Source organism: Diabrotica virgifera, chromosome 9 (assembly GCF_917563875.1).
Source record: "Diabrotica virgifera virgifera chromosome 9, PGI_DIABVI_V3a".
In the NCBI taxonomy this organism is placed as follows: domain Eukaryota; kingdom Metazoa; phylum Arthropoda; class Insecta; order Coleoptera; family Chrysomelidae; genus Diabrotica; species Diabrotica virgifera.
The window spans coordinates 24,016,807-24,041,929 of NC_065451.1; the positions used below are offsets into that span (position 1 = coordinate 24,016,807).

Here is a 25,123-nt window from a genome sequence, read left to right on the forward strand (position 1 = left end):
ATTGGATTTTCTCTCGTGTTTTGTTTTGTTAATACAATTTCATAAATCTCTTTTTGATTTTTTTCTAAAAATCTCGATATCTGGCAACAAAGCAAACATAAAATAAATAAATAAAATAAAATAAATAACGTTCTTTTATTTCCTATGGGAACATGGTGAAACCCTACCAAAACCTCAATCAACCATCTTGTACTAAACCTAAGGTTCTTTTAAGGAACCTAAGGTTCTTTTATTTGTACTAAATGCTTTACAGTATGTAATATGCATAATCTAACATAAGCTGCATACAATTTCATAAAAACTAAATTTTAACAATAAAGAAGCAACTTATAGAATGAGAGAATGATATTCTTTACTACAAAATAATTGGCTACTGAAAATAGCTGAATTTGGGATATATGACCAAGTTTGCGGTTTATTGGATTATTCAGAAGTGTGTTACTTGAGATGTAGAACGTTAACCTGTTTCCCGAGATTTATTCACTGCTCACATGACAAATTTATGAGATACTTCAGATTTCCATGAATTACTCTGCGCCAAAACTATATTACCAATTTCTGAAATTATATTAGCGCATAAATTAAGTACGCGAGTTGTCAATCGAAAAGTCTACAGAGTATACCATACGTGATATACATATGCATATTTTTAATAAAAAATATGAAAAAAATATTTTTAAGAAACGCTTTTCCTTAGATACGAGTGACTAAAATTAAACATATAAAAAAATCAACTAAAAAGCAAAAAATAAAAAAACTGAAAAAATCTAACACATTCGTTAAAGAAAAGCGTGGCGCGACTTCATCGAATAAACGGTTTTCGCACCACGCTTTTTTTAACGAATGTGTTGGATTCTTTAATTATTTTTTAATTTTTTGCTTTTTAGTTTTATGTTTTTATAAATGGTTAATTTTAGTCACTCGTAACTAAAAAAAACCGTTTCTTAAAAGTGTTTTTTTTTTCATATTTCTTTATTTTTTACTTTTTAGTTTTACACTTTTCAAACATTAAAATATATCGTCATGTTTATTAAAATATGTATAAAACATAATATGATGTACTAACATGAAAAGTAGTCGGAATCGGCAAAATATTTGAAACTTTATTGTTTATTTATGAAGCATAACGTAAACAATTAACGTAAAAAGTGAAATTATGTATAGTTTATATAATTAGCTACAATCTGTAAAAGTTTCAAGTTTCTTTATTGTAAAAAACCAGATAATTTAATCATGATCCGTTAAAATCGTTTTTTTATTTAAACAATTAATAAACAAAAAAAAAATTATTGACTATTCTTATATTGTTCCCGTGAATTTTTAGTCATTTACATTGAAAAAAAGGCAGTCAAATTAACGTCCAAAGATTTGACCCAAACGATTGTACTAAAGAAGAGCGTTTAATTAATTAATACGCCAAAACGAATTCTAATGTTAATTGTAGCACTAAACGTGTCTACCGGTGGTTTTTCTAAGACTACGAAAAAAACACGAATTTTTTAAATTAGAATTTTGGTTGAAGTTTTGTTTCTTATCGTATTGAAATTTGACACGAATAAACGCCGATTTATATATTATAAACAAATATATGAGCGTTCAAAATTTAAAATTTTATTGTTTATTTATGAAAAAACGTAAACAATTAACGTAAAAAGTGAAATTATGTATAATTCATATCATTAGCTACAATCCGTAAAAGTTTTAAATTTCTACATTGTAAAAAACAAGAGAATTTAAGCATTTTCCATTAAAATCGTTTTTTTTTTATTTAAACAATTAATAAAGATAAAAAAAATTTTTTGTTTACTATTCGTGTATTGTTCCCGCGAATGCATATGTCTGCAAATTTTCATTCATTTGCATTGAAGAAAAGGCAGTCGAATTAACGCCTAAAGATTTGATGCAAACTATTGAAGTAAAGAAAAGCGTTTAAAAAGAGGCGTAATTTCTTTTTTATTTTAAAAAAATAATAACTAATTTGTAGTGTTTAGTAGTGGTAGTATTTAATATACAACAAAATTTGTTTAAATGTCAAAAATGTCGAGAAGTACAATAAAAAACAAAGTGTGTGTATACTTTGTACGCGCGTAAGAAGTTATAATAATTATATTGTGATTGCAACGAAATAAATATATTTTGAACAGTTTAATTATATTTTTTAGTATTAAACTAATTTTAATACTTAAGATAATACCAAAAATAAAAAATAATGTCATACGTAATCAACTGTAGCCTCCCTCAATTACTTTTCCCTTGAATAAATCGTAGAAAATCTAAAAAACGTCAGATTTTCTACACAAATTTTTAATTTTTTTTGTCATATTTTAATACTCATTATCTTCAGCTACTAACTTCATACTGTCGGTATGCACGTACTTCATACTGTCGTTTTTATAAAAATTCACTCTCAACATTTTTCCCAATAACTTCAAAAATAGGTCATCACAAAATATAGTCATAGTAAGAAAAAAAAAGAAACAAAATTAATAAAAAGTATCTCGTCCACCCTGGTTTATTAAGGATCTACATATGTCTTTCATAGACCAAATAAGATTGCCGATATACAGTTGAGGTAAGTTTGCCCATTCTTCTATCAGACGTTCTCGAAAACGAATCGGCATATGTGTGTTACCCATATGTAGAGTAATTATTCGTTGAAGCATCTCCCATGTATGTACTACGAAGCTGTAAGGAATTCTGGGTTCTGCCACCTATAAAGATACGCCGCGAGCAGCACGTCGACAGATCGAATCGTGGGAGTTTCACCGTTCGCGCAACACCGGCCTGAGTAGCGGGGTGCACCGTATTGAAGTGATTCGCATACTCGCAATTAAACGGTAGCCGTGAAGCGAACGTGCTTCCGCTAAAAATCATATGGATCCGTGACTCTTTGTACCTTACAGTGGAGTAAAGTGTAAGGATATTTCATTTTGTTAATAATTTTATTTTTCTTTTGCAGAAATCTATCCAGGTGGACTTCTCTGCAACGGGGCAATATATATAGTTATATTTTATTTTGTTTATTTTGAACTTTATATAAATATCTCAAATATATTTACTCTGTTTTTAACCTGTGTTTTACTGAGTCTGTCGTCTTGAAAAAGCTACCCGTCACAAATTGGCGCCCGAGCAGAAGTAAGTCACAATTTGAAGCCCGGAAATTAATAAAATGCCGACAGATAAATACACAGACTCAGTACCAGGTACCACGACGATAAATCGTCTTTTCAAAAAGAAATTACAGCGCGAAGCCGAAAATTTCGACTTAGATTCCAAAAGAACCATCGACGAGTTAAGATCAAGACTCAGCACCTTTTTGTAAAGATCGCGGGGAAGCGAAAGGAACAATTCTAAAAATCAATATTTCCAAGGAAGCTGAATCCGACATACTGACCGAGGAAATTTCGATCATTAGAAGCCAATTACAGAACTTAACAATGCCAAAACAAATGAGGCAATCAGAGTTGCCAAATCAAGTACGGAAGTCGAATACGCACTTCGACAAAAAACATTCGGATGCAGAAGAGACTACAGCGAAGATTTTAAAAAATCTTTCTATCCCAGAGAGTATTTGGTACAACTATAGGAGCAAATCAGAAACAGGAAGCAAAGAAAAAACGATCCAGTGGATAGATATATCACGGATATTCAAACAGTAATCAGAGGAGAAGGATATTTTTCAAGAAACCAAGAACTCAAAAGGATTGTACCTGTATGTACAGTATGTCCCTGTAAGTTGTATCCACATGGAAAACTTTTTTATTATTAATTTTACGAAAAAAAGGTATTCTTTATAAAAAGTTCTGCATGGTTCAAGACGTAAGATTCAACGATCATAAATCAAATTTTATGAATATTATACGAGGTATGTCAAAAAGTTTGAATTTCACTCAGGAGTAAAGTAGCTTTATTTTTCACAATATTGAAAATTGCTATAATGAAAAGTTGTTTCGAATTAAAAACTATATTTTAATTTGCAACTTCATCCTTCTAATTGAAGAAAAAAATTTTTTGAAAAATTATGGATAACTCAGTTATGTCAATTCTGATACCTAACTATTTTATTATTAATTTTACTCAAAAAAGTGATTCTTAATAAAAAGTTCTGCATGGTTTAAAACCTAAAATGCAACCATCTTATGTCAAATTTTATTCATTTTATACGAGGTATGTAAAAAAATATGAATTTCGCTCAAAACTAAAACACCTTTATTTTTGACAATAATGAAAATTGTTATTATGAAAAGTTATTTAGAATTAAAAACTATGTTTTAGTATGTAATTACATTCTTCTAATTAAATTATTCTGAACTATAAAGGTACTTTATTTTTGATCCAAATTTATATTTTTTGACATACCTCGTATAAAATTGAAAACATTTGATATAAGATGGTTGTATTTTAGGTTTTAGACCATGCAGAACTTTTTATTAAGAATCACTTTTTTTCGTAAAATTAATAATAAAAGAGTTATCAGAATTGAAATAACTGAAAATAAGGTTAGTTATCCATAATTTTTCAAAAAACAATTTTTTTCAATTAGAACTATGTAATTGCATATTAGAATATGGTTTTTAATTCCAAACAACTTTTCATAATAGCAATTTTCAATATTGTGAAAAATAAAGCTACTTTACTCCTGAGTGAAATTCAAACTTTTTGACATACCTCGTATAATATTCATAAAATTTGATATCTGATGGTTGAATCATAGGTTTTGGTCAATGGAGAGATTTTTATGAAGAATAACTTTTTGTCGTAAAACTAATAATAAAAAAGTTTTCCATAATATGGCTACAACTTACAGGGACATACTGTATAAAAATATGCTGCCAGAATGTAAGCTTTATACTCGCCGCCGGGATTTCGAAAATTTATCGGAATTACAAAATTTAGCCCACGAATGCGAAACTTTTGAAGACGAAAAGACCCGAGCAAGACCCTAGAGAATACGATGCCAAAAGGACATGCTTTAAATACAAGATGCCAGAGCCTCGATTTTTGACCCTTCGCTTCGTTATCGAACGTATTAGCTTCGTATCTGTTTAGTATATGAAACGAATACGTCCGATAACGAAGCGAAGGGTTAAAAATCGAGACCAAGGTCACTTCCGTAAAAACTGAAAAACCCATAAAAAAGTTTTGTTCCCGATGCGACAAAGAAGGGGTCTACAGTACTGACTGCTGTTTAGATCATTACTGTACCACTTCTTTATGTGTAAACGTGACAAGTTTTAAGCGTTCTACATTTTCAGATCATCTCACACTCTTACTCGACGAGAATCTGGATGAAATCCAAATCTAGATTCGTCGGAGAATAAAACTGTAGCCCAATCATTTGCATCCCAGTTTTGATATTCTTGATACTCTAATCTTGCATCTTGCAGCGCAATTGCCTATGGAAATAGGTGGACATATCAATGGCCTTGGACTGTGGAGATTGGCTTCATGGAGACCATTTCTTACAGTATTACGACCTTATCTGGTGTGCCGCTACAAGTAACTAACCAATAGACAACTTGCATAAAAATTATATTCCAGAAATATTACTGATAAACGTTATTTATGCCTGGTTGCACCAACAAATATTAAGCTCCAGCTTAGCATATAGATAGGGCCGTTTTAAGTCTCACTTATGTTATACAATAATTTTCGATTCTTATCTAATATAAGCAATTCACGTGTCAATTCATTGTGGCAAGCTGAAAATTGATCTAATATTCAATAGTATAACGCGTATATTTCGTAAGCTGAGCTTAAAGGCAAGCGTCCACAGACCCGCATCGGACGCATCGTACGCAACGGATTTTAGTTTGCCTTGTACAGAAACTTATGTAACCGCGTCCACTGATCCGCATCGTACGGATCGCATTATCGATTGTCAAACTAAAATCCGTTGCGTACGATGCGTACGATGCGGGTCTGTGGACGCTTGACTTAAAGCAGGTCTTAAGCATTAGATCTGTTGGTGCAACCAGGCATTAATGCTGTTAAAAGAACCCCAGTTTACAAAAAAAAAAATCATATTTTATTATTATGAAATAAATATAAGCAATTAAAAACTGCAGAATTTAAATTATTCTGTCAACGGGCGGAATCGGTTGTGACGGTTGTGATCGTATAGAATTAAAAAGAATTAGTATTAAAACCATAAGGTTTTTTTATAAATACCTATTATATTGTATATTGCATTAATATAATATATTATATTATTATATAATTGTATTATATTATTATTGCATTGTGTAGCAAAAAAGTGAACATAAAATAAGTACTTATAATGATATGTAGATGAAAATAGAGTCTGATTATATACTCACATTAAAATGATCCTCACATACGTGGGCTGAAGTCTGCTAGGAAATATCTCATTTCTTTTGCATGCCTTTAACCATTTTAAACGACGTTTTTGATCTTGAGGTACACGAATAAATAGTATTCAGTGCGTTTTGAAACACACAGGAACGATACAATATTTGTAATATTGTTTTTGTGTTGCTTCCATTATTATCTTATTATATTATTAAAGCACAGATAAAAAGGAATTATACGTGAACAAAATCTAACCTACAAAACAGAATGTTTTTAAATCAACGAACTGTCAACTTTAAATACAAACAATCTTCCAGTATTGTCAGTTCGTTTTTCTCTTATCTTGGAACTAGCAGCGTGACGTCATATAGCATGCCGCGCTTTTCTTGTTGGATAGTAGGCGATCACAACTTTAAATGTTTATTGTAAATTACATATTGCGATTTAAGGTTTGATATTTGGTATGTGCTGTCTGTATAATATGTAGACAAATATAATAACTAAATAAATACAAAAATGTCAAGTTCCCTATTCAGGTGGTGTAATTGTTTTTTGTCTTCTAGCGGTTAACGCTAAAAATCAGTCTTGAGCTGCAGTTTCAACACGCTCACATGCCAATTGACGTTCAACTGGACTTCCAGTGTCACAAAAACGCCTTCACAATTGACTTTTAACACTTTGTGCAACTCCCCTGTGCTCAACTACATTAGTTTGTCGCATGCCACGTTGAAGAAGATCTACAGCCCCATTTATCTCTTCCAAAGTTAAATGGCGTCATTCAAATATCCGGGTAAAAATATTTTACATATAATATAGATGCCTTAAAAGTGCAAATTTCAACAAAAAGCCCTGTGATGGTCACATGGCAACCAGGATAATGCCCTAAGGTAATGTATAGAGATTTCCCAACACGTGGGATCCAAATTGAGTTGATTACATTTCAATGACTTAATGGCAACTGAATGCGAAATGAGTGATGTTTCTGAAAGGTGTCAAAAGACAGACGGACAACGTGACGTGGAATTTACCCTGTATTACCACAGCCAACTAATTGTAGTAAAATATATTTTTTTTAATTTACACAGTAATAACAAACATCAACAAAGTTGTGGCTATAATTACATTTAAGTGCCTTGAATATGTAAGAGTTAGGTAGAGTATGAAATGATTTTTATAATGTAAATAGAGAATTAGCCAGAATGTATGCAACCATCTATACATAATTCAAATGTAGTTGAATTAGTTAGCAAATAATGGATCCATTTATAGTAAAGAACATCTTGGACCAAATAATTAAGTGGATATACTTTCGCTAAGATGTTTTATTTATATGAATAGGTTGATGATTGTGGTTCCTATTCAAATTGAAGTAAGTCCAACTGTGTTGATGAAAATTTAATTTACTATGAATTAAAAGGAGTTTTTGGTTTAATTGTACTAATTGGCAGAGTAAATTAGAGAGTCTGTAGTAAATGGAAGTCTGATATAAAAGTAGTGTTGAAATTAAGATACGTAGTATGAGTCACAGGAGGAGACTGATATGATATAATGATATGTGAATTAATTGGTTATAGCTACCTGAGTGTTGATATTGGAAGTGAAGACAGAATATCAATTGAACTAATAATCTTGGCAAAATTATGAGGTCCTTTTATATAACATAGACATCTAGGACTAAAAATGTTTATGAATTAGGGATTTTTTACCAAATCATCGAGTTGAATTGAAAAGGTTTAAACCTGGATGGATGTATGAAGGTGTTTTGGAAAAATAAGCATTATGTGTAAAAATAGTAGGTAATGAATAATGAATAATTTATGGTTTGATATCAGAATTGTTTACTGTAATGAGGTGTGATGAGAAAGGCTGGGCCCCAGAAAACAGACCCCATACCCTATAGATAAAAGAGTGGAAGTATTAGGATGAAAAATTTTTTTTATCTATTTTTTTCTGAATTTTAGTTGGACCTAGGACAAAAACCTGATCAAATGCCGATATGTTGTGAAATTGGGTGGAAGAGATCAAATAGTTTTAGAGTTGTGACTGGTCGATTTAATGAAAACGGTGGAAAAAAGTTAAGTTTTCCTTGTGGATTTTGATATCAAATGTTCAACGAAAGCTTGTGGAATATTCTCCCATTCTTCAATAACGGCCTCAATGAGTTGGTTATGATTGGCAATAGGGGGTTTACGACTTCGAATCTTTTTTTGAGATAGTCCCATAGATGCTCTATAGGATTCATGACCGGACTGTTAGGTGGCCACTCTAATAATGGAATATCAACATCATTTAGGTAGCCAATAACCTGTTGAGCCACATGAGGACGAGGAAAATAATGTTGTCTAAGTAATAATGGGCATTCATAGACTTCATACGTATCAGGACCAACTCCGTACGAGCTTTAAAACAAATTCTCCCCGAAAACATTTTAGAGCCAGCACCAAAAGGTACATTAGGAGAGATATTGCAGCTGGCAAACCTTTCTCCTCGTCTTCGCGAGACACGCTCAGGACCATCTGGAGCTTTTAGGCTTACTCTAGTCTCATCGGAGGAAATAACTCGTTTCCAATCACCGATCGTCCAATTTTGATGCAATCGTGCAAAATTCAATCTTTGAACCCTGTGTTATCTGGTAAGTAAGGGTTTTTTGGCCGGTTTCCTGTTGCTTAATTCTGCTTCATGTAAACGTCTTCTAACTGTTCGAGACGATATCGCGACATTTCGAACATCTGCTAGTTCATTTTTTAGCAAATTGCTGGTTACTCTCCTATCTCTGAGAGGACGTTGTCTCAAAAAACGATCATCAATTTGATTAGTGCAACGATTTCGCCCTTACCCTGGTTTTCGATGGTACGACCCTGTTTCATTATATCGCCTCACCTTGCGACTGATGCTGGAATGATGTCTTCCTAACAAACCTGCAACGTATCGCATTGAATATCCTTCATCTAGGAGAGTCGATGCTCGCACTGCCACCTCCACTGACAAATTTCTTTGGCGGTTTATTGGATTTTTATGCAAATGAACTTCCAATCATGCATGCGATGAAAAATATCACAATAAAAGCTTGTTTTTCACAAGCACTTTGCTTTAATCGGCACTTTTTATGAAAAGTTTAACTCACTTTTAGTCTAATACGAAGTTTAATACAAATTATTGTTAAAACAAGACGATTATTAGCTTACATAACAACTGTAACTGTCAAACAAGGTCCATAGGCAACTTGTCGTACAGTAAATTATCAATAAATAAAGATTATTGAGAAAAAAATGAGTGGTGCGTTAATTTTGTCCAGGAATTTATGTTATTTATCTCTCTGTATTTATAAATATTTTTTCTACGAGCGTGCAAAAAGTCTACTTTCGCTCACGCATTTTAGTTTAGAAAGTTTCACTTTTCGGCACGCGTGTTACTTTTCCGCACGCGTGTTACTTTTCCGCACGCGGTTTTTGCTTTTCCGCACGCGTGTTAATTTAGATATGTTAATATGGCCTTAAAGTAATTATAATACATGCAATAAACTGATACTTAGATATTATTTACTAATTTATTTCAAATATATCTTATCGTGTTCCTGTTTTAATGAAATTAACGCGACAATAACGTGACAAACAGCGCCAAGAAAGCATAACAATACATGGAGAACAAATTAAAAAGGTTGAAAAATATAAATATTTGGGTACAATAATTAATGAAACTAATGAGTACACAGAAGAGATTAAAGCAAGAATAGGACAGGCAAGAAATGCTTTCAACAAACTAAAAAAAGTACTCTGTAGCAGGGACATTACAATTTCTTTAAAGATAAGACTTCTGAGATGCTACGTGTTCTCCGTATTATTCTATGGGTTGGAGGCTTGGACATTAAAGAAGGATGTTTCGGACAGATTAGAAGCCTTCGAGTTATGGGCCTACAGAAGAATATTAAGAATAAGTTGGGTGGATAGAGTCACGAATATCGAGGTGTTGAGAAGAATGGGAAAAGATAAAGAGATTTTAAATACAATTAAAGTCAGAAAACTGCAATATCTGGGACATGTTATGAGGGGCGAGCGTTATAACTTGTTACAATTGATAATGCAAGGAAGAATACAGGGTAGAAGGAGTCGCGGAAGAAGACGCATCTCCTGGTTAAACAATTTGAGAGCTTGGTTTAATTGCACTTCTGCTGATCTCTTTAGAGCAGCGGTATCGAAAGTGCGAATTGCCGTGATTGTTGCCAACCTTCTTAGAGGAGATGGCACATGAAGAAGAAGAATTCGATGAAATAAAATTATTTTGACATATTATTCGAAAGTCAAATCGGTAGACAATAACAGTCGTTTTGAATCATTGTCATGGAAACCAGGATCGCAATCGTCGTCATGCTAACTAATTATATTGAAAGTTTGGCTTTGACAACCTTGCCAAAGAATTAATTTTTGTATGTATTTTCATATTAATTAAATTAATTGATTAAAATTTGGTAATTTTTTAAAACTCTTAGAAAAAATATTGTTTCTAACTCTTGCAGAAAGTCTCTTTTCCGCACTCGACTGCTTGCCGAACTCCCGCTTCGCGTCGTTCGGCAAACTGCAGTCGCGTGCGGAAAATAATGACTTTCTGCACTTGTTAGGAAAATAACTATATTACCGGTCCTCAACGGAAAAATAAAAAAGAAACTATTATCCGGGTTTTGTAGACTAGAAAGTAAAAAATCTTTTTCTGAATAAAAAATGATTGACATATGACGTACGCGGTGTATTTTTAAAGGAAAAATTATATACGGCGTGAAATATTGGAATATTTAGAACATACGCACCCGAAAGTTTTCAAATATTTTGCTTTCGAGACGTGGCGGGTATAGAGCTCGGATTTTATAAAGCTTTAGCATTTTTGGTCTCTTTTCTTCCTCCCGATATTCTTTTATTATCAAATAATCGAATCTGGCAGCTCTACAAAAGAGTAATCCATCAAGTTGTGATACCATACAAAAAATAGTTTGATTTTTATTTTGAGGACAATTAAAAATTATTTATTGGGGAGTACCCAAAACAATTACAAAAAAATATAAACATACTGTATTAGTACATTCTTTCACGGTTTTTGCAGTAAATTTTAAAGAACCGCTTGGATTGACACGAAATTTGGCATACGCATAGCTAACATGCCAAAGAAAAAAAGTGATATGGTGCCGATGTGTGCTTTTGCCCTAGGGGTGAGTTTCACCCCATCTCGAGGGTAAAAAAATATATGTCCAAGATAAATCCCGAAATCGGAGTAACCTAGTTGAGTCCCAGAATTTATAATCCGTATTTCTAATAGCCGAGTTGAGTCCCGAAGATGGATAAATTGAGTCCCGTGTCTACCTGGGACTTAGTCAGTGTACGTAATGATTTCTAGGAATTACAAAAAATAATTTATTTTAGAGCATATAATTTTATCACAAAAATGTATACCTACAGTATTTACAAAAAGCAATATAAGCTAGAATTACATGCTAATTCATTTATTAAACTATTCTAAATTTTCACCTACACTTTTGAGGTAATCAAATTTTGATATTAATCTATTATTTAATTTTAAAATTTGTTCATCTAAAAATTTTTTTGATGTGTTTGTGCAAAATATTTTTTTTTTTACTTTTTTTTGTACACTTCTAATTTTAACATACGATTCACTTTGAAAGTCTATTAAAACTGTTAAAAATTGAAAAATATGAGGATGAGCAAAATAAAATGACGAGTTAAACCTGGAATGAAAACTCTCACATGCGTTCGTCGTCCGTTGTAAACTGCTTGACATCTCCGCCCATATTTCTGGCGGAAACTTAGCCGATTTGAGACATAATTATCGACCAGATAGTCCGCAAATTCTACTATTCTATGATTTTGTGGCTGTATTGATGATAAAGCTTCAACAAAACAATCTCCTACATCTTCTGGGTTGAGAAATGGCATTCCAAAGCAGTATGTTAAATATTTTCCTACATCACTCTCTTTGTCTTTGTATAAGGATGTTAAACCTAGTGCCTGAATTTTGCGCCACCTGAAAAAAGAAAAAACATCATTAGAATTACAACAGTATGACATATGGAAAATAAGTAAAAAACACCGGAAAACAAAAAGCATATATACACATTATCATCATTAAAATTACAATTCAAATACTCGTATGTTAAATATGACTACTTATTAGGACCAGGAAAATTACAACAACGTGGCATATGGGAAATCAGTAAAAAACACCAAAAAACAAAAAGTTTACATACACATCATCATCATCATCATCATCATCATCATCATCAAAAAAAAAAAAGATTCAAATATGCCAAATATGACTACTTATCAGGACCAGGAAAATTACAACAGCGTGGTATATGGGAAATCAGTACAAAAAAAAACCAAAGAACAAAAAGCACACATACACATCATCATCATTCAAAAAAGGATTCAAATATGACTACTTACCAGGATTGTCCTAAATGGAATCGGCAGCACTTCAATGAAACATTAGTCCAAACTTCAGTGACACTTTGCTGAATTGCTTCTTCAAAATCTGCAAAATACCGTTCTTAAAGCGAGTTTTTTATTTCATTTCTCAACTTGTTCTGTTAGGTATTTAAGTGCCAGTGTATATGTATGTTTTGTTTATTTGGCAATAAGAAGAAAACCAAAGGTATATAATGATCTTCTTTTAGACCATGGATGGAGAACATTTGCTTAAAAAACTTTGAGCAATATTCAAAAGTTCTATCTATATAAATGGTGTCCAAATCTGCTAAAAATCCTGAATTGGTGCTACAGGAAAACATAATAATTTGGTTTTCTATGTCGTTCACCATTAGAAAATCCTCGTTTTTGTTGGTTTTCACTGGAAATGTTTTTAATATATCATGAGTTTCCTCCATACTTTTTGGTAATTTAGGCAGAAGAGATCCTCGGGCGTTATACATATTTTTTCGAACCAATGCCACGTCTTTGGTAGTCAAGGTACTAATATCTCCATTTCGTAATTCCTTTTGCAAAATTTTCATAGATCTTTCACCGATGTCTTCTCTGGCCTTTCGTTTTAAGGAGTTACTTAACATTTGACGCTTAAGTGCATCTTCGTTTAATTCGCTATGGTTGTGTTCATCCCGAATTTCAGTCACTACGTTGTCATTTTGGGTTTTTAAAAATGCTTTACATTTTTCTCTCGTCTGCGCACAACACATCCAACGCTTGTCGTTATTCTTTAAAAATTTGTGAAAACGATATTTGAAGCCATTTAACACAATCAATTGTTTTCCTTTTTCACTAAGAACAATTTTCACTGAACTCATTTTGGCAATCAACTTAACACCGTATCGTATACAGATAGATCGCACCATACTAAATATTTTGTAGGATATTGCTTTTTTATATTTGATTACCATAAATGCATAACCAATAAAATCATTTCATTCTTCTATTGTTATTCCAGGTAATAAAAATATTTCTAAATATGCTTAAGTACAAATTAGAAAGTACTTACAAATTAGAAAGCTATAGTTATAGATTAGCTATAACTCTGCTTCTACTAGGTAGAGTGACCTAATATACACGCCATGTTTTTCACTTTTTTACCTGCTATATTTTTGATAGGAATCTCTTTTCGACAAAGTACTTACTTTTTGAGTTATTTGCGAAAAACCGGCTGAAAACGTGGTTATTTTGTAAAAACAATTAACATATTTACTCGCAGATAACTCGAAAAGTATTAACTTGGTGAAAAAACTTTATAGAAAAAAAGTTGCTTAGAATAATTAGTTAATTTATCCATTTCCGGACTTACTTGGAACATATATATATTTACAATAACATAAGTCAGAAGAAAATGACGTTAGAACCATTCCACAGGTGTCAAATGAAAGAGCAGGAGCTATATTTTCAACTTGGTTTAAAAAAAGTGAATAAAAAATGCATTTCATTTGACACCTGTGGAATGGTTCTAGGGTCATTTTTTTCTGACTTATGTTATTGCAAAAAAAATGCTCTCTGGTATAAACAATTTGCATAAAATTTAAACAATTGAATGAATCGCTTTGAAATTTTTATCACATATTAAGCACCAAAGAATCCTCATTTGACAAAAATTTCAAAGCTGTACACTAATTTTTACAACAGTTATTGAGAAAATATTTTTTTTTTCAATTCCGACCTTTTTTCGCAATTATATTAACAATAAATGAGTATATCAAACTTTGTAATACGTCATTTTAAAGCTTTTTCCAAAATCTCGAAGATATTTGAACTAAAAAAATCATCAGTTTCACTGTTTTCCGTTCATTTGAAAAAAAAGGGGGAAATGCCATTTTTTGACAGTTAATTGTTTATAAATAAAAATACCCCCCATATCCTACGCAGGAAATAGTTATAATTGGTTCCTATAGATATTAACTGTCGAAAAAACGCTTCAGTACCCTGACTGCTGAAGTGTCACGAACTGGGTATATTTTTGTCTTATTACCCTGGCCTAACAAGAGTTGATGTTAAATACGTCAACAAATGTTTAATTCTCGCACTGACGAAGACAAAGAGAAAAAATTAGAATGCAATGCACCTATCTACCAGCAATTTTTGGTAGTTAAGTATAAGAAATAATTGGAGTTGAACACAGCACACTTATTTATCGAAATATTTTTTTGTTTTCCCCGTACAAAAAAACAATAAACGTAACAAATAATAAACCCTAAAAATATCTTAAGATTATAAATATAGACTTTATCCCCACAATTATTGTGTAGGTAGAGACATTTCAGTTATTGCTTCCCCAACATTTTCCTTCAAATGAGTGGCAGTTTGCAGATAACCTGATGCGGCCTAAGCGGCTGGAAGTTCAGTTATAACGTCTAGCGTAATATATCAATAAAATATAGTGGGTTATGTATCTGATAGTGATCGCTAGTAAACTGGATTAATATATCATGTTTTAAGTACCGATTCTACCGATAGGTATCATTTTAATGACTCGGAATATTACATAGCATCGCCTAGACCTATGAACAAATATTGGTAGTAATTGCTTAACGTGACCTCTCGAAGATGCTCTTGATTAAATAGGCTCATGCGAGTTAAAGAATATTGTCACGAATTTTAAATACAGTCGAACGCGCTTATTAAAGTACCGGTTATAAGAATATCCCGGTTTATGGAATATAAATTCGAGGTCCCGAAACGTTTCCATTTACTCCTTAATAAAGGGCCTAGCCGGGTAAGATGATGAAAAGTGCCCCTAACTCGATTCGAATTCCATATAGGTCACCGTTTAGCATATACAGTGAAACTCACTTTCTGAAATTTTTAGACCCCTATGTGGTCATGTGACCCACCTAGAGCCTAATTAGGGTTTTTATGTTTTTATTTTTTATCTCAGCCGCATGGTGAACTAGCAAAAAACTTTAAATAAAAAAGTTATAAGCTTTAAAAAGTTCTGTCCGATTTTCTTTTTTTAATTTTTGCCGGGAATATTAAATTTCATATCGATTTTAAAATTTTAAATAAGTATAAAAAAATAACTAAGACATTCGTTTTCACGAAAAAATATATAACGTGTATTTTTGCATCATGTTTAACCCTGAATTTTTTCAAATTTTTAAAATTGGTGAAACGCACCTTTAAAAATAAAAAACCGCATTTTTTCGTTTTTTTTTTCGTTTTTTGATACAATTTTATACATGATTTTCGAAAAGGGTAACACCGTCACTAGAATAGGTAAAAAACTGAAAAATAATTGGGGTTTGCTTAATAAAAATTTTTTGGAACACCATCCATTTTCAAGATAGAGGGCGTTGAAGAAAACAAAATTTTACACATTTTTTACGATTTTACCGAAACTACTGGCAACTTTGTAATAAAACTTGGCTGATTTTAACAGGTAGTTATTATGCATGTTTTGACATACAATTAAGAATTTTATATTCATCATTGGAGCGCATAGGGGTAATGGTCTGAAATTTTCAAAGAAGAATAGATAGTACGCCACTGACATATTTCAAATTAACAATCATTTTTGAATTTCTCATTTAATTTACGTTAAAAAACTATCTCCTCATTTTTTCAGACGACGCGCCGTTTTGCTGCAAAAAAAAAATATCTTAACGCTTACAAAGTATTCGAATTAGTTTTTATAATAGATGTACGAGTTTATGTAGATGTAGAAACTACTAGAAGTTCGAATACTTTGTAAGGGTTAAGATGTTTTATTTTTTGAATAAAAATGGCGCGTCGTATGAAAAAATAGGAATATCGTTTTTTTATCACAAATTGAACGAGGAATTCAAAAACGATTGTTAATTTGGAATAAGTCAGTGGCTTAGTTCAGACCATTACCCCTATGCGCGCCAATGATAAATATAAAATTCTTAATTGTACGTCAAAAAATGCACAACAACTACCTCTTAAACCTCGTCAAATTTTAATGCAACGTTTCCAGTCGTTTCGGCAAAATCGTAAAAAATGTGTAAAATTTTCTTTTCTTCAACACCCTGTATCTTGAAAATGGATGGCATTACAAAAAATTTTTATTAAGCAACCCCAATTATTTTTCAGTTTTTTACCTACTCTAGTGACGGTGTTACCTTTTTTGAAAAATATGTATAAAATTGTATCAAAAAACAAAAAAAAAACCGAAAAAATGCGGTTTTTTATTTTTAAAGGTGCGTTTCACCAATTTTAAAAATTTCAAAAAATTCAGGGTGAAACAGTATGCAAAAATACACGCTATATATTTTTTTCGTGAAAACGAATGTCTTAGTTATGTTTTTATACTCATTTAAAATTTTAAAATCGTTCTAAAATTCAAATTTCCTGCCAAAAATAAAAAAAAATTTCGGACAGAACTTTTTAAAGCTTACAACTTTTTTATTTAAAGTTTTTCGCTAGTTCTCCATGCGACTGGGATAAAAAATAAAAACATAAAAACCCTAATTAGGTTCTAGGTGGGTCATATGACCACTTAGGGGGCTAAAAATTTCAGAAAGTGAGTTTCACTATATATGCTAAACGGAGACCTATATGGAATTCGAATTGAGTTGGGGGCAGTTTTCATCATCTTACCCGGCTAGGCCCGTTTATAGGAATACGTTTTAATAAAATAATACCGTTTAATCAAATATTATTCAGGTCAATCAATAAATTTTTACCTATAATTTCCTAAAAATTATGTCTGGTATTTTATGTTTTATGTTTTCTTGCCAAGGCCCTCGAAAGCCTGTAGTGCTGTTTTGTATATTTTGGGTTTGTCGGGTAATAAATAATACTTTATTACTACTGTTTATGAGTATTTACCAATTCAATCGATCGCCGACAAAGGTCGGCGTACCGCGTATTTTACATATGCCCTAAAAGGATTTCATATTTTTGTCTACTAATTTCCATACCTACCTACCATATTATTACCACTTGCTTGTTATAAAAGTTTTACAAACAGTTAATCGGCCATCGTAACTGTTCGTAATGTTATAGCAAGTTTTATGGAGGGCCAATCCAATTTAAATTTTTCTAATTTTTTAAATTTATAACAAGTGACTAGTATCTTATGTAACAAAACAAAACAAAACAAGCTTTTTACCCGTATTATTTTTCAAGACAAAATAATAAGAAAATATTTACATATCTATATATTGCATAGGTACATTTCTCATTAATTACCTGTATGCATCCACATAATAATATAATGTAATTTGTGTTTTTTAATAAATAAGTAATAGTTACACTACTATAATGTTGACATAAAAATAACTAAAATCATATACATATAAATATTCGGTACACTTATTTCGGCTAGCCACCAATGCTCGGGTATTAGAATATCCCGGTTATAAGAATATTTCTGATCGACACGAAGGCTATTCCAATAAGCGGATTCGACTGTATTTGAAATTTTAAGTTTTCACGAATTTGTGGCTGTTTTGGATTATCGCTAAACACTCGATAGTAAGCCAATGGTCTACTCTACTTAGACGAAGCAACGAAGCACTAAAAAGCCCAAAACCTAGGAATTTTTTGCAGTAAGAAGAATCGTCATGGAACTTTTTGCATTGGATTATAGAGAGTATCAGGCAACTTTGTGAACTAAATTCATCTAGGGCAAAAATTTTTGTGCATTAGAAAATGCATTTTAAAAGTGCATCTCGAAGAGGTGAAAATGAAAAATTTAGAACTTGGGAAATATTGACGGAAATGAGTTGAATTGTTATACTCGGGGGTTTTGGGGATCGCTGAGCACGAATTTCATATCGCCGATGGTCTCCAAGGTACCTGGTGCCCACGGTGGAACTCATCGCCTAGAGTTTTATGGTATAATAATTAAAAATCAGTCAATATCCATTAGTCGGGGGGTTTTTGGGGTCGCGGCCACGAATTTAATGTTGGCGATGGCATCCAAGATACCTGGTGCCCAGGGTGAAACTCGTCGCCTAGAGTTTTTAGTTATAATTATCCAAAATCAGCCAAAAACTATTACGATGGGGGTTTTGCGTTTGCTGAGTACGAATTTCATGTCGGTGATGGTCTCCAAGGTACCTGGTGCCCAGTGTGGAACTCGTCGCCTGGAGTTTTATGTTATAATAATTAAAAATCAGTCAATATCTATTACACGGCGGTTTTGGGGTCGCTGACCACGAATTTAATGTCGGAAGTGGGCTCCAAGATACCTGGTGCCTAAAGTGGAACTAGTCGCCAGGAGTTTTTAGTTATAATTATTCAAAATTAGTCAAAAACTATTAACCTGGTGGTTTTGAGGGTCCCTGAGTACGAATTTAATGTTGGCGATGGTGCCCAAGGTACCTGGTGCCAAGGGTTGGAACTCGTTGCCCAGCATTTTATGTTATAACCATTCAAAATCAGTCAATAACCATTACTCGGGGGGTCTTTGCAGTCGCTAAACACAAGTTAATGTTGGCGGTGGTCTCCAAGGTACCTGGTTCCCAGGGTGCAACTCGTCGCCTGGAGTTTTATGTCATAGTTACTCAAAATCAGTGAAAAACCATTAATTTGGGGGTTTTGGGGGTCGCTTAGTACGAATTTCATGTCGGCGATGGTCTCTAAGTTACCTGGTGCCCAGGGTGAAACTCGTCGCCTGGAGTTTTATGTTGTAACCATTCAAAACCAGTCAATAACCATTACTCGGGGGGTTTTTGGGGTCTCAGTATGAATTTCATGTCGGCGATGGTCTCCAAAGTACCTGGTGCTTAGGGTGGAACTCGTCGCCTGTAGTTTTATGTTATATTCATTCAAAATCAGTCAATCTTCATTACTTCGGTGTTTTTGGGGTTTCTAAATATATTTTTCATTAATAATTTCTCTTAAAACACTTTTATATTATATCCTAAAAAATTACCTATTTAAAAATATTATTTTAAAAGAATGATATGATCAACCAAAAAAGAAGATATATATGGTGATTTCTCTATTGACTTTCTTGGGTGTGAATCTGTCTTTTTATTTTACTGCTCCTGGTTTAAAAACAAAGCATAGTATATATGTGAATACCTCCAAGCTACACTTTTATGTAGTTCTGTTCTTTTACAAATTTTTAATTAATTATAAAAAAACATTTAAAAAGTGATACCGTATTTAAAGCAAAATAAGTTTTTAATGTTGGTGTTTTGAAAAAGTCATATATTTTATACTTATTAGTTTTGTTAATTACAGAATAAATAATAATATTATAATATCAAGCTATTTAAGATTGGTATTAAAGGAATTTTCATTATCTACACTCTATAGCTGCGCTGTTTTATAATTTTGGTTTTCGAAATTGCGGAAGAGAGAAATTTGTGTAACTTCAAGTAAGTAAATATATTTTTTTTTATTTTATTTTACTTTTTTATTAATTTTTTCATTATATTATAGAAATAAATTGATTATGAATACGTGCACTAACATTTAATTTAACACGTATTTTTTAGATTATTGTATACCTAGTTGGAAGACCATCGCCAACATGAAATTGATGCCCAATGACCCCCAAAACCTTCATAGTAATGGTTATTGACTGATTTTGTATTATTATACCATAAAACTGGCGACGAGTTCCACCCTGGGCACCAGGTACCTTGGAGACCATCACCGTCATGAAATTCATGTTTAGCGACCCCAAAAATTTCCCGAGTAATGGTTTTAAATGATTTGTAATAATTATAACATAAAACTCTAGGCGACGAGTTCAACTTTGGGCACCAGGTACCTTGGAGACCATCGAACACATAAAATTATTGTTCAGCGACCCCCAAAATCCTCAGAGTAATGGTTATTGACTGATTTTGAATGATTATAACATAAAACTCCAGGCAAAGAGTTCCACCCTGGGCACCAGGTACACAGGAGACCATCGCCGTCATGAAATTTGTGCTCAGCGACCCCCAAAACCCCCCGCGTAATGGTTTTAAATGATTTGGAATAATTATAACATAATACTCCAGACGACGAGCTCCACCCTGGGCACCAGGTATCTTGGAGACCATCGACCACATGAAACTCTTGTTCAGCTACCTCCAAAACCCTCAGAGTAATGGTTATTGACTGATTTTGAATGATTATAACATAAAACTGCAGGCGACGAGTTCCACCCTGGGCACCAGGTATCTTGGAGACCATCGCCAACACTAAATTCGTGGCCGACGACCCCAAAAACCCCCCGAGTAATGGATATTGACTGATTTTTAATGATTATAACGTAAAACTCTAGGCGACGAGTTCCACCGTGGGCACCAGGTACCTTGGAGACCATGGCCGATATGAAATTCATACTCAGCGATCCCCAAAACCCCGATTATAAAAATTCAACTCATTTCCATCAATATTGCCCGAGTTCTAAATTTTTCATTTTCACCTCTTCGAGATGCACTTTTAAAATGCATTTTCTTATGCATAAAAATTTTTGCCCTAGATGAATTTAGTTCACAAAATTGCCTGCCACTCTCTCTAATCGAATGCAAAAAGTTGCATGACGATTCATCTTACTGCACAAAATTCCTAGGTTAATGCTTCGATGCTTCGTCTAACTGTATAGCATAAGAAGTACGAAAGAAATATCATCTATGTGGTAATAAAACTATTCTTTTCTTTTTCTTCTTTTCTTTTTCTTCTTTTCTTTTTCTTTTCTTTTTTCTTTTTCTTTTTCTTTTCTTTTATCTTTTTTTTCTTTTTCTTTTTCTTTTTCTTTTTCTTTTTCTTTTTCTTTTCCTTTTTCTTTTTCCTTTTTCTTTTTCGTTTTCTTTTTCTTTTTCTTTTTCTTTTTCTTTTTCTTTTTCTTTTTCTCTTTCTTTTTCTTTTTCTTTTTCTTTTTCTCTTTCTCTTTCTCTTTCTCCAAAACCCCCCGCGTAATGGTTTTAAATGATTTGGAATAATTATAACATAATACTCCAGACGACGAGCTCCACCCTGGGCACCAGGTATCTTGGAGACCATCGACCACATGAAACTCTTGTTCAGCTACCTCCAAAACCCTCAGAGTAATGGTTATTGACTGATTTTGAATGATTATAACATAAAACTGCAGGCGACGAGTTCCACCCTGGGCACCAGGTATCTTGGAGACCATCGCCAACACTAAATTCGTGGCCGGCGACCCCAAAAACCCCCCGAGTAATGGATATTGACTGATTTTTAATGATTATAACGTAAATCTCTAGGCGACGAGTTCCACCGTGGGCACCAGGTACCTTGGAGACCATGGCCGATATGAAATTCATACTCAGCGATCCCCAAAACCCCGATTATAAAAATTCAACTCATTTCCATCAATATTGCCCGAGTTCTAAATTTTTCATTTTCACCTCTTCGAGATGCACTTTTAAAATGCATTTTCTTATGCATAAAAATTTTTGCCCTAGATGAATTTAGTTCACAAAATTGCCTGCCACTCTCTCTAATCGAATGCAAAAAGTTGCATGACGATTCATCTTACTGCACAAAATTCCTAGGTTAATGCTTCGATGCTTCGTCTAACTGTATAGCATAAGAAGTACGAAAGAAATATCATCTATGTGGTAATAAAAACTATTCTTTTCTTTTTCTTCTTTTCTTTTTCTTCTTTTCTTTTTCTTTTCTTTTTTCTTTTTCTTTTTCTTTTCTTTCATCTTTTTTTCTTTTTCTTTTTCTTTTTCTTTTTCTTTTTCTTTTCCTTTTTCTTTTTCCTTTTTCTTTTTCGTTTTCTTTTTCCTTTTCTTTTTCTTTTTCTTTTTCTCTTTCTTTTTCTTTTTCTTTTTCTTTTTCTCTTTCTCTTTAGGTTATAATCCATTTTCCTTGTTCATTGATGGATTAATTCTTCTATGGTAAGTTGTCACTCCATCTTTTGTGTGGTCGTCCTATACTTCTTTTGCCGATTGGTGACTTATTATTTGCGCTTTTGACCACACGGTCCTCGTACTGCTTGTCCATTGGCGGATTGATACCTCAATGGAAGGTTGTCACTCTAGGTTGGTGGAACGGCAAGGATATTCTGGAACAACTGAAAATTTTTATTGTAGGTAGCAAATTGGAATGCTCAAAATTAAAATAAGTTTGAACACATACCTGGAGAAACTAGATGCAGTTGCCTAGGCGCTGCCTGGCTTAAAAACATGCGTCTACGTTTATAACTATTCTAACTTGTCTTTATCTGACACATAATGTAACTCTAAATGTGCCTAGAGTGTAATTCCATTTGGCAAAATCTCATTGGACAAAATCCATGTAAAAAATATTTTTTTTTCAATTTTTTTTCTTGAACTCCGAATATTGATCATTAGAGTCCTACAATCTTTATCTGCATACCATATTTATAAACATATTTAGTATATAAAGTAATTTTATTAAAAACTTCAAAAACTCTGAAGTTTATCAAGCTTATACTAATTAAGTATGTTTCCCTCTACCAAATAACATCCACCAAATTTGTTTACCAGGAAACTCCTCACAGAAATACCTCATTCCGTGGCGTTAAAATGTTTAAAGCATTTCTTGTTAGCTCTACACGTGCTCGCTCCCGACCCAAATTAAATAAAGCTCTTTTACTAACAAACTTTTGAGCTGTTATGAAAAATAAAACAGGAAGAAAAATTTCCACCTCATTATTTTGATAATTAATAGAAATAATTCTCAAACTAAGTTCTCAATCTAATAATACATAAAACGACATTAAATATCATTCTACATAACACCAGACTGAAAATAGTGGTAAACTTCTCTGGTAAAAAAAAACATAAAAACCTTTATAAAAGGTGTATTTGTTAAAATCCCTATACAGGGCTACATCATAAAACATAACTAGTTTTCAATCGGTTGACCGATCATCATCAGTGTTTGCCTAAAATGTGTATAACCTGATAAAATGATGCAAAGTATTTAAAATTTTGACTACGAGTTTAAAAGTTATAGGTTGTACTCACTCAGAATCCAACATGCTAACCACCAAAGTAAAAAATATTTGGGTAAAAACCCTTTACAAATAATCTCGTGTATTTTCTTGATGTAGCCCTGTATAGGGATTTTAACAAATATACCTTTTATAAAGGATTTTATGGTTTTTTGTAATAAATAGTATGCAGCCAACTACAGGAAACTTTTTCCTCGTGGAATTTTTTTCTCTGGTAAAAACCTCCGAGGCTTTTAAAAATTATATGCCGTGCGGGTGCCAAGACGATCAAAAGATGAGGGAATTTTAAAATTTGTAATTCACGTCCCATCTGCTCAGCGTGGTAAAGCTCCAACGAGAAGGTTTCGTACTAGGGCTTCCAATCCCGCAGCCTGAGCTCAATCTCGGTATTTGCGGTTTTTTCTTCACAAAAAAAAAACAAATACTGAAAAAACAAAAAATCCAACTTCTTTAAAAAAGACAACAACAAAATTTTAAAAATCAACCAAAAAAACCCATTTTTAACTGAAAATTAATATAGTTTACTAATTTAGTTGCTATATTACTTAGCTATAAGTTACTATTATTTAGCTAAAGCTTTCAATTGAAAATGTTTGCAAAGGAAACACAACATATTGGATAGTATGAATAAAAACGGAGTATAAACTCCGAGTACGTTCTAATGAGTATGACCATAAAGTATAAGTTTATACTACATACCATATGAATAAAAATATGTTAATGTGATGAGTTTCTACTCACCGTACATAAGAGTAGATACTACCGCGTGGAGTATGTACTCCAAAATTTGGAGTATAAACTGCATTCTCATTGTTATTCATACGAGCCAATATCTTAATCTAAACTGTCATCTACCAAACTCCTGCGTATTTTAGACACAATATAGCCAGCAGCAGAAAATGCCCTTTCGGCTTCCATACGTCGACGGTATTCCTTTTTAGGCTTTATATGTAAATGTAAGATATTTTCCCATTGACTCCCCAGATTCATAGAGAGTCATTTCTATTTTAATAATGGACTCAAGTGTATTAGCTCGAGATGGCGACCGGCAAAGTAAATGCATTACATGCTGATGATATAGTTAACTCTAACTCCTGTTGCAATGTAAAATTAAGAGCGAAACCCGATGATGGAACCTCTATGGATCCTCGATGCAAAGACAGTTTTTTGATAATTTTTAGCGTAGCTACAGCAGTAATGTACACTTTTTTCAGGCCCGCAAATCCCGCGGATCCCGCGCCTGTAATCCCGCATCACGCGGGATTGGAAAATGACGCGGGATCCCGCAATACCGAGATCTCGGTATTGCGGGATTGGAAGCCCTATTTCGTACATAGTAAATAAAATAAACATTAAACATTCACAAATATTTTCAATTTCGTTGCAACTCGAAAATGCAGCAGCATTATATTCTAGTTCAATCAGAGAATGCAGGAAGAGTCTATACCGG

General features: G+C 32.8%; 2 protein-coding genes across 2 annotated transcripts in view; one reads left to right on the plus strand and one right to left on the minus strand.

The window, feature by feature from the left end:
* The window catches only part of LOC114324319 (uncharacterized), a 903,318-nt gene that overhangs the window by 128,576 nt on the left and 749,619 nt on the right, over nucleotides 1-25,123 (plus strand). The gene's annotated exons all lie outside the window — the stretch shown is intronic.
* On the minus strand, nucleotides 11,950-13,615 carry LOC126892875 (uncharacterized). Its single transcript, XM_050662693.1, has 3 exons — nucleotides 13,204-13,615; nucleotides 12,762-12,849; nucleotides 11,950-12,339 (listed from the first exon to the last, which is right to left on the minus strand). The coding sequence occupies exons 1-3, from the start codon at nucleotides 13,613-13,615 to the stop codon at nucleotides 11,994-11,996; spliced, it is 846 nt and encodes a 281-aa protein (XP_050518650.1). The 3' UTR covers nucleotides 11,950-11,993.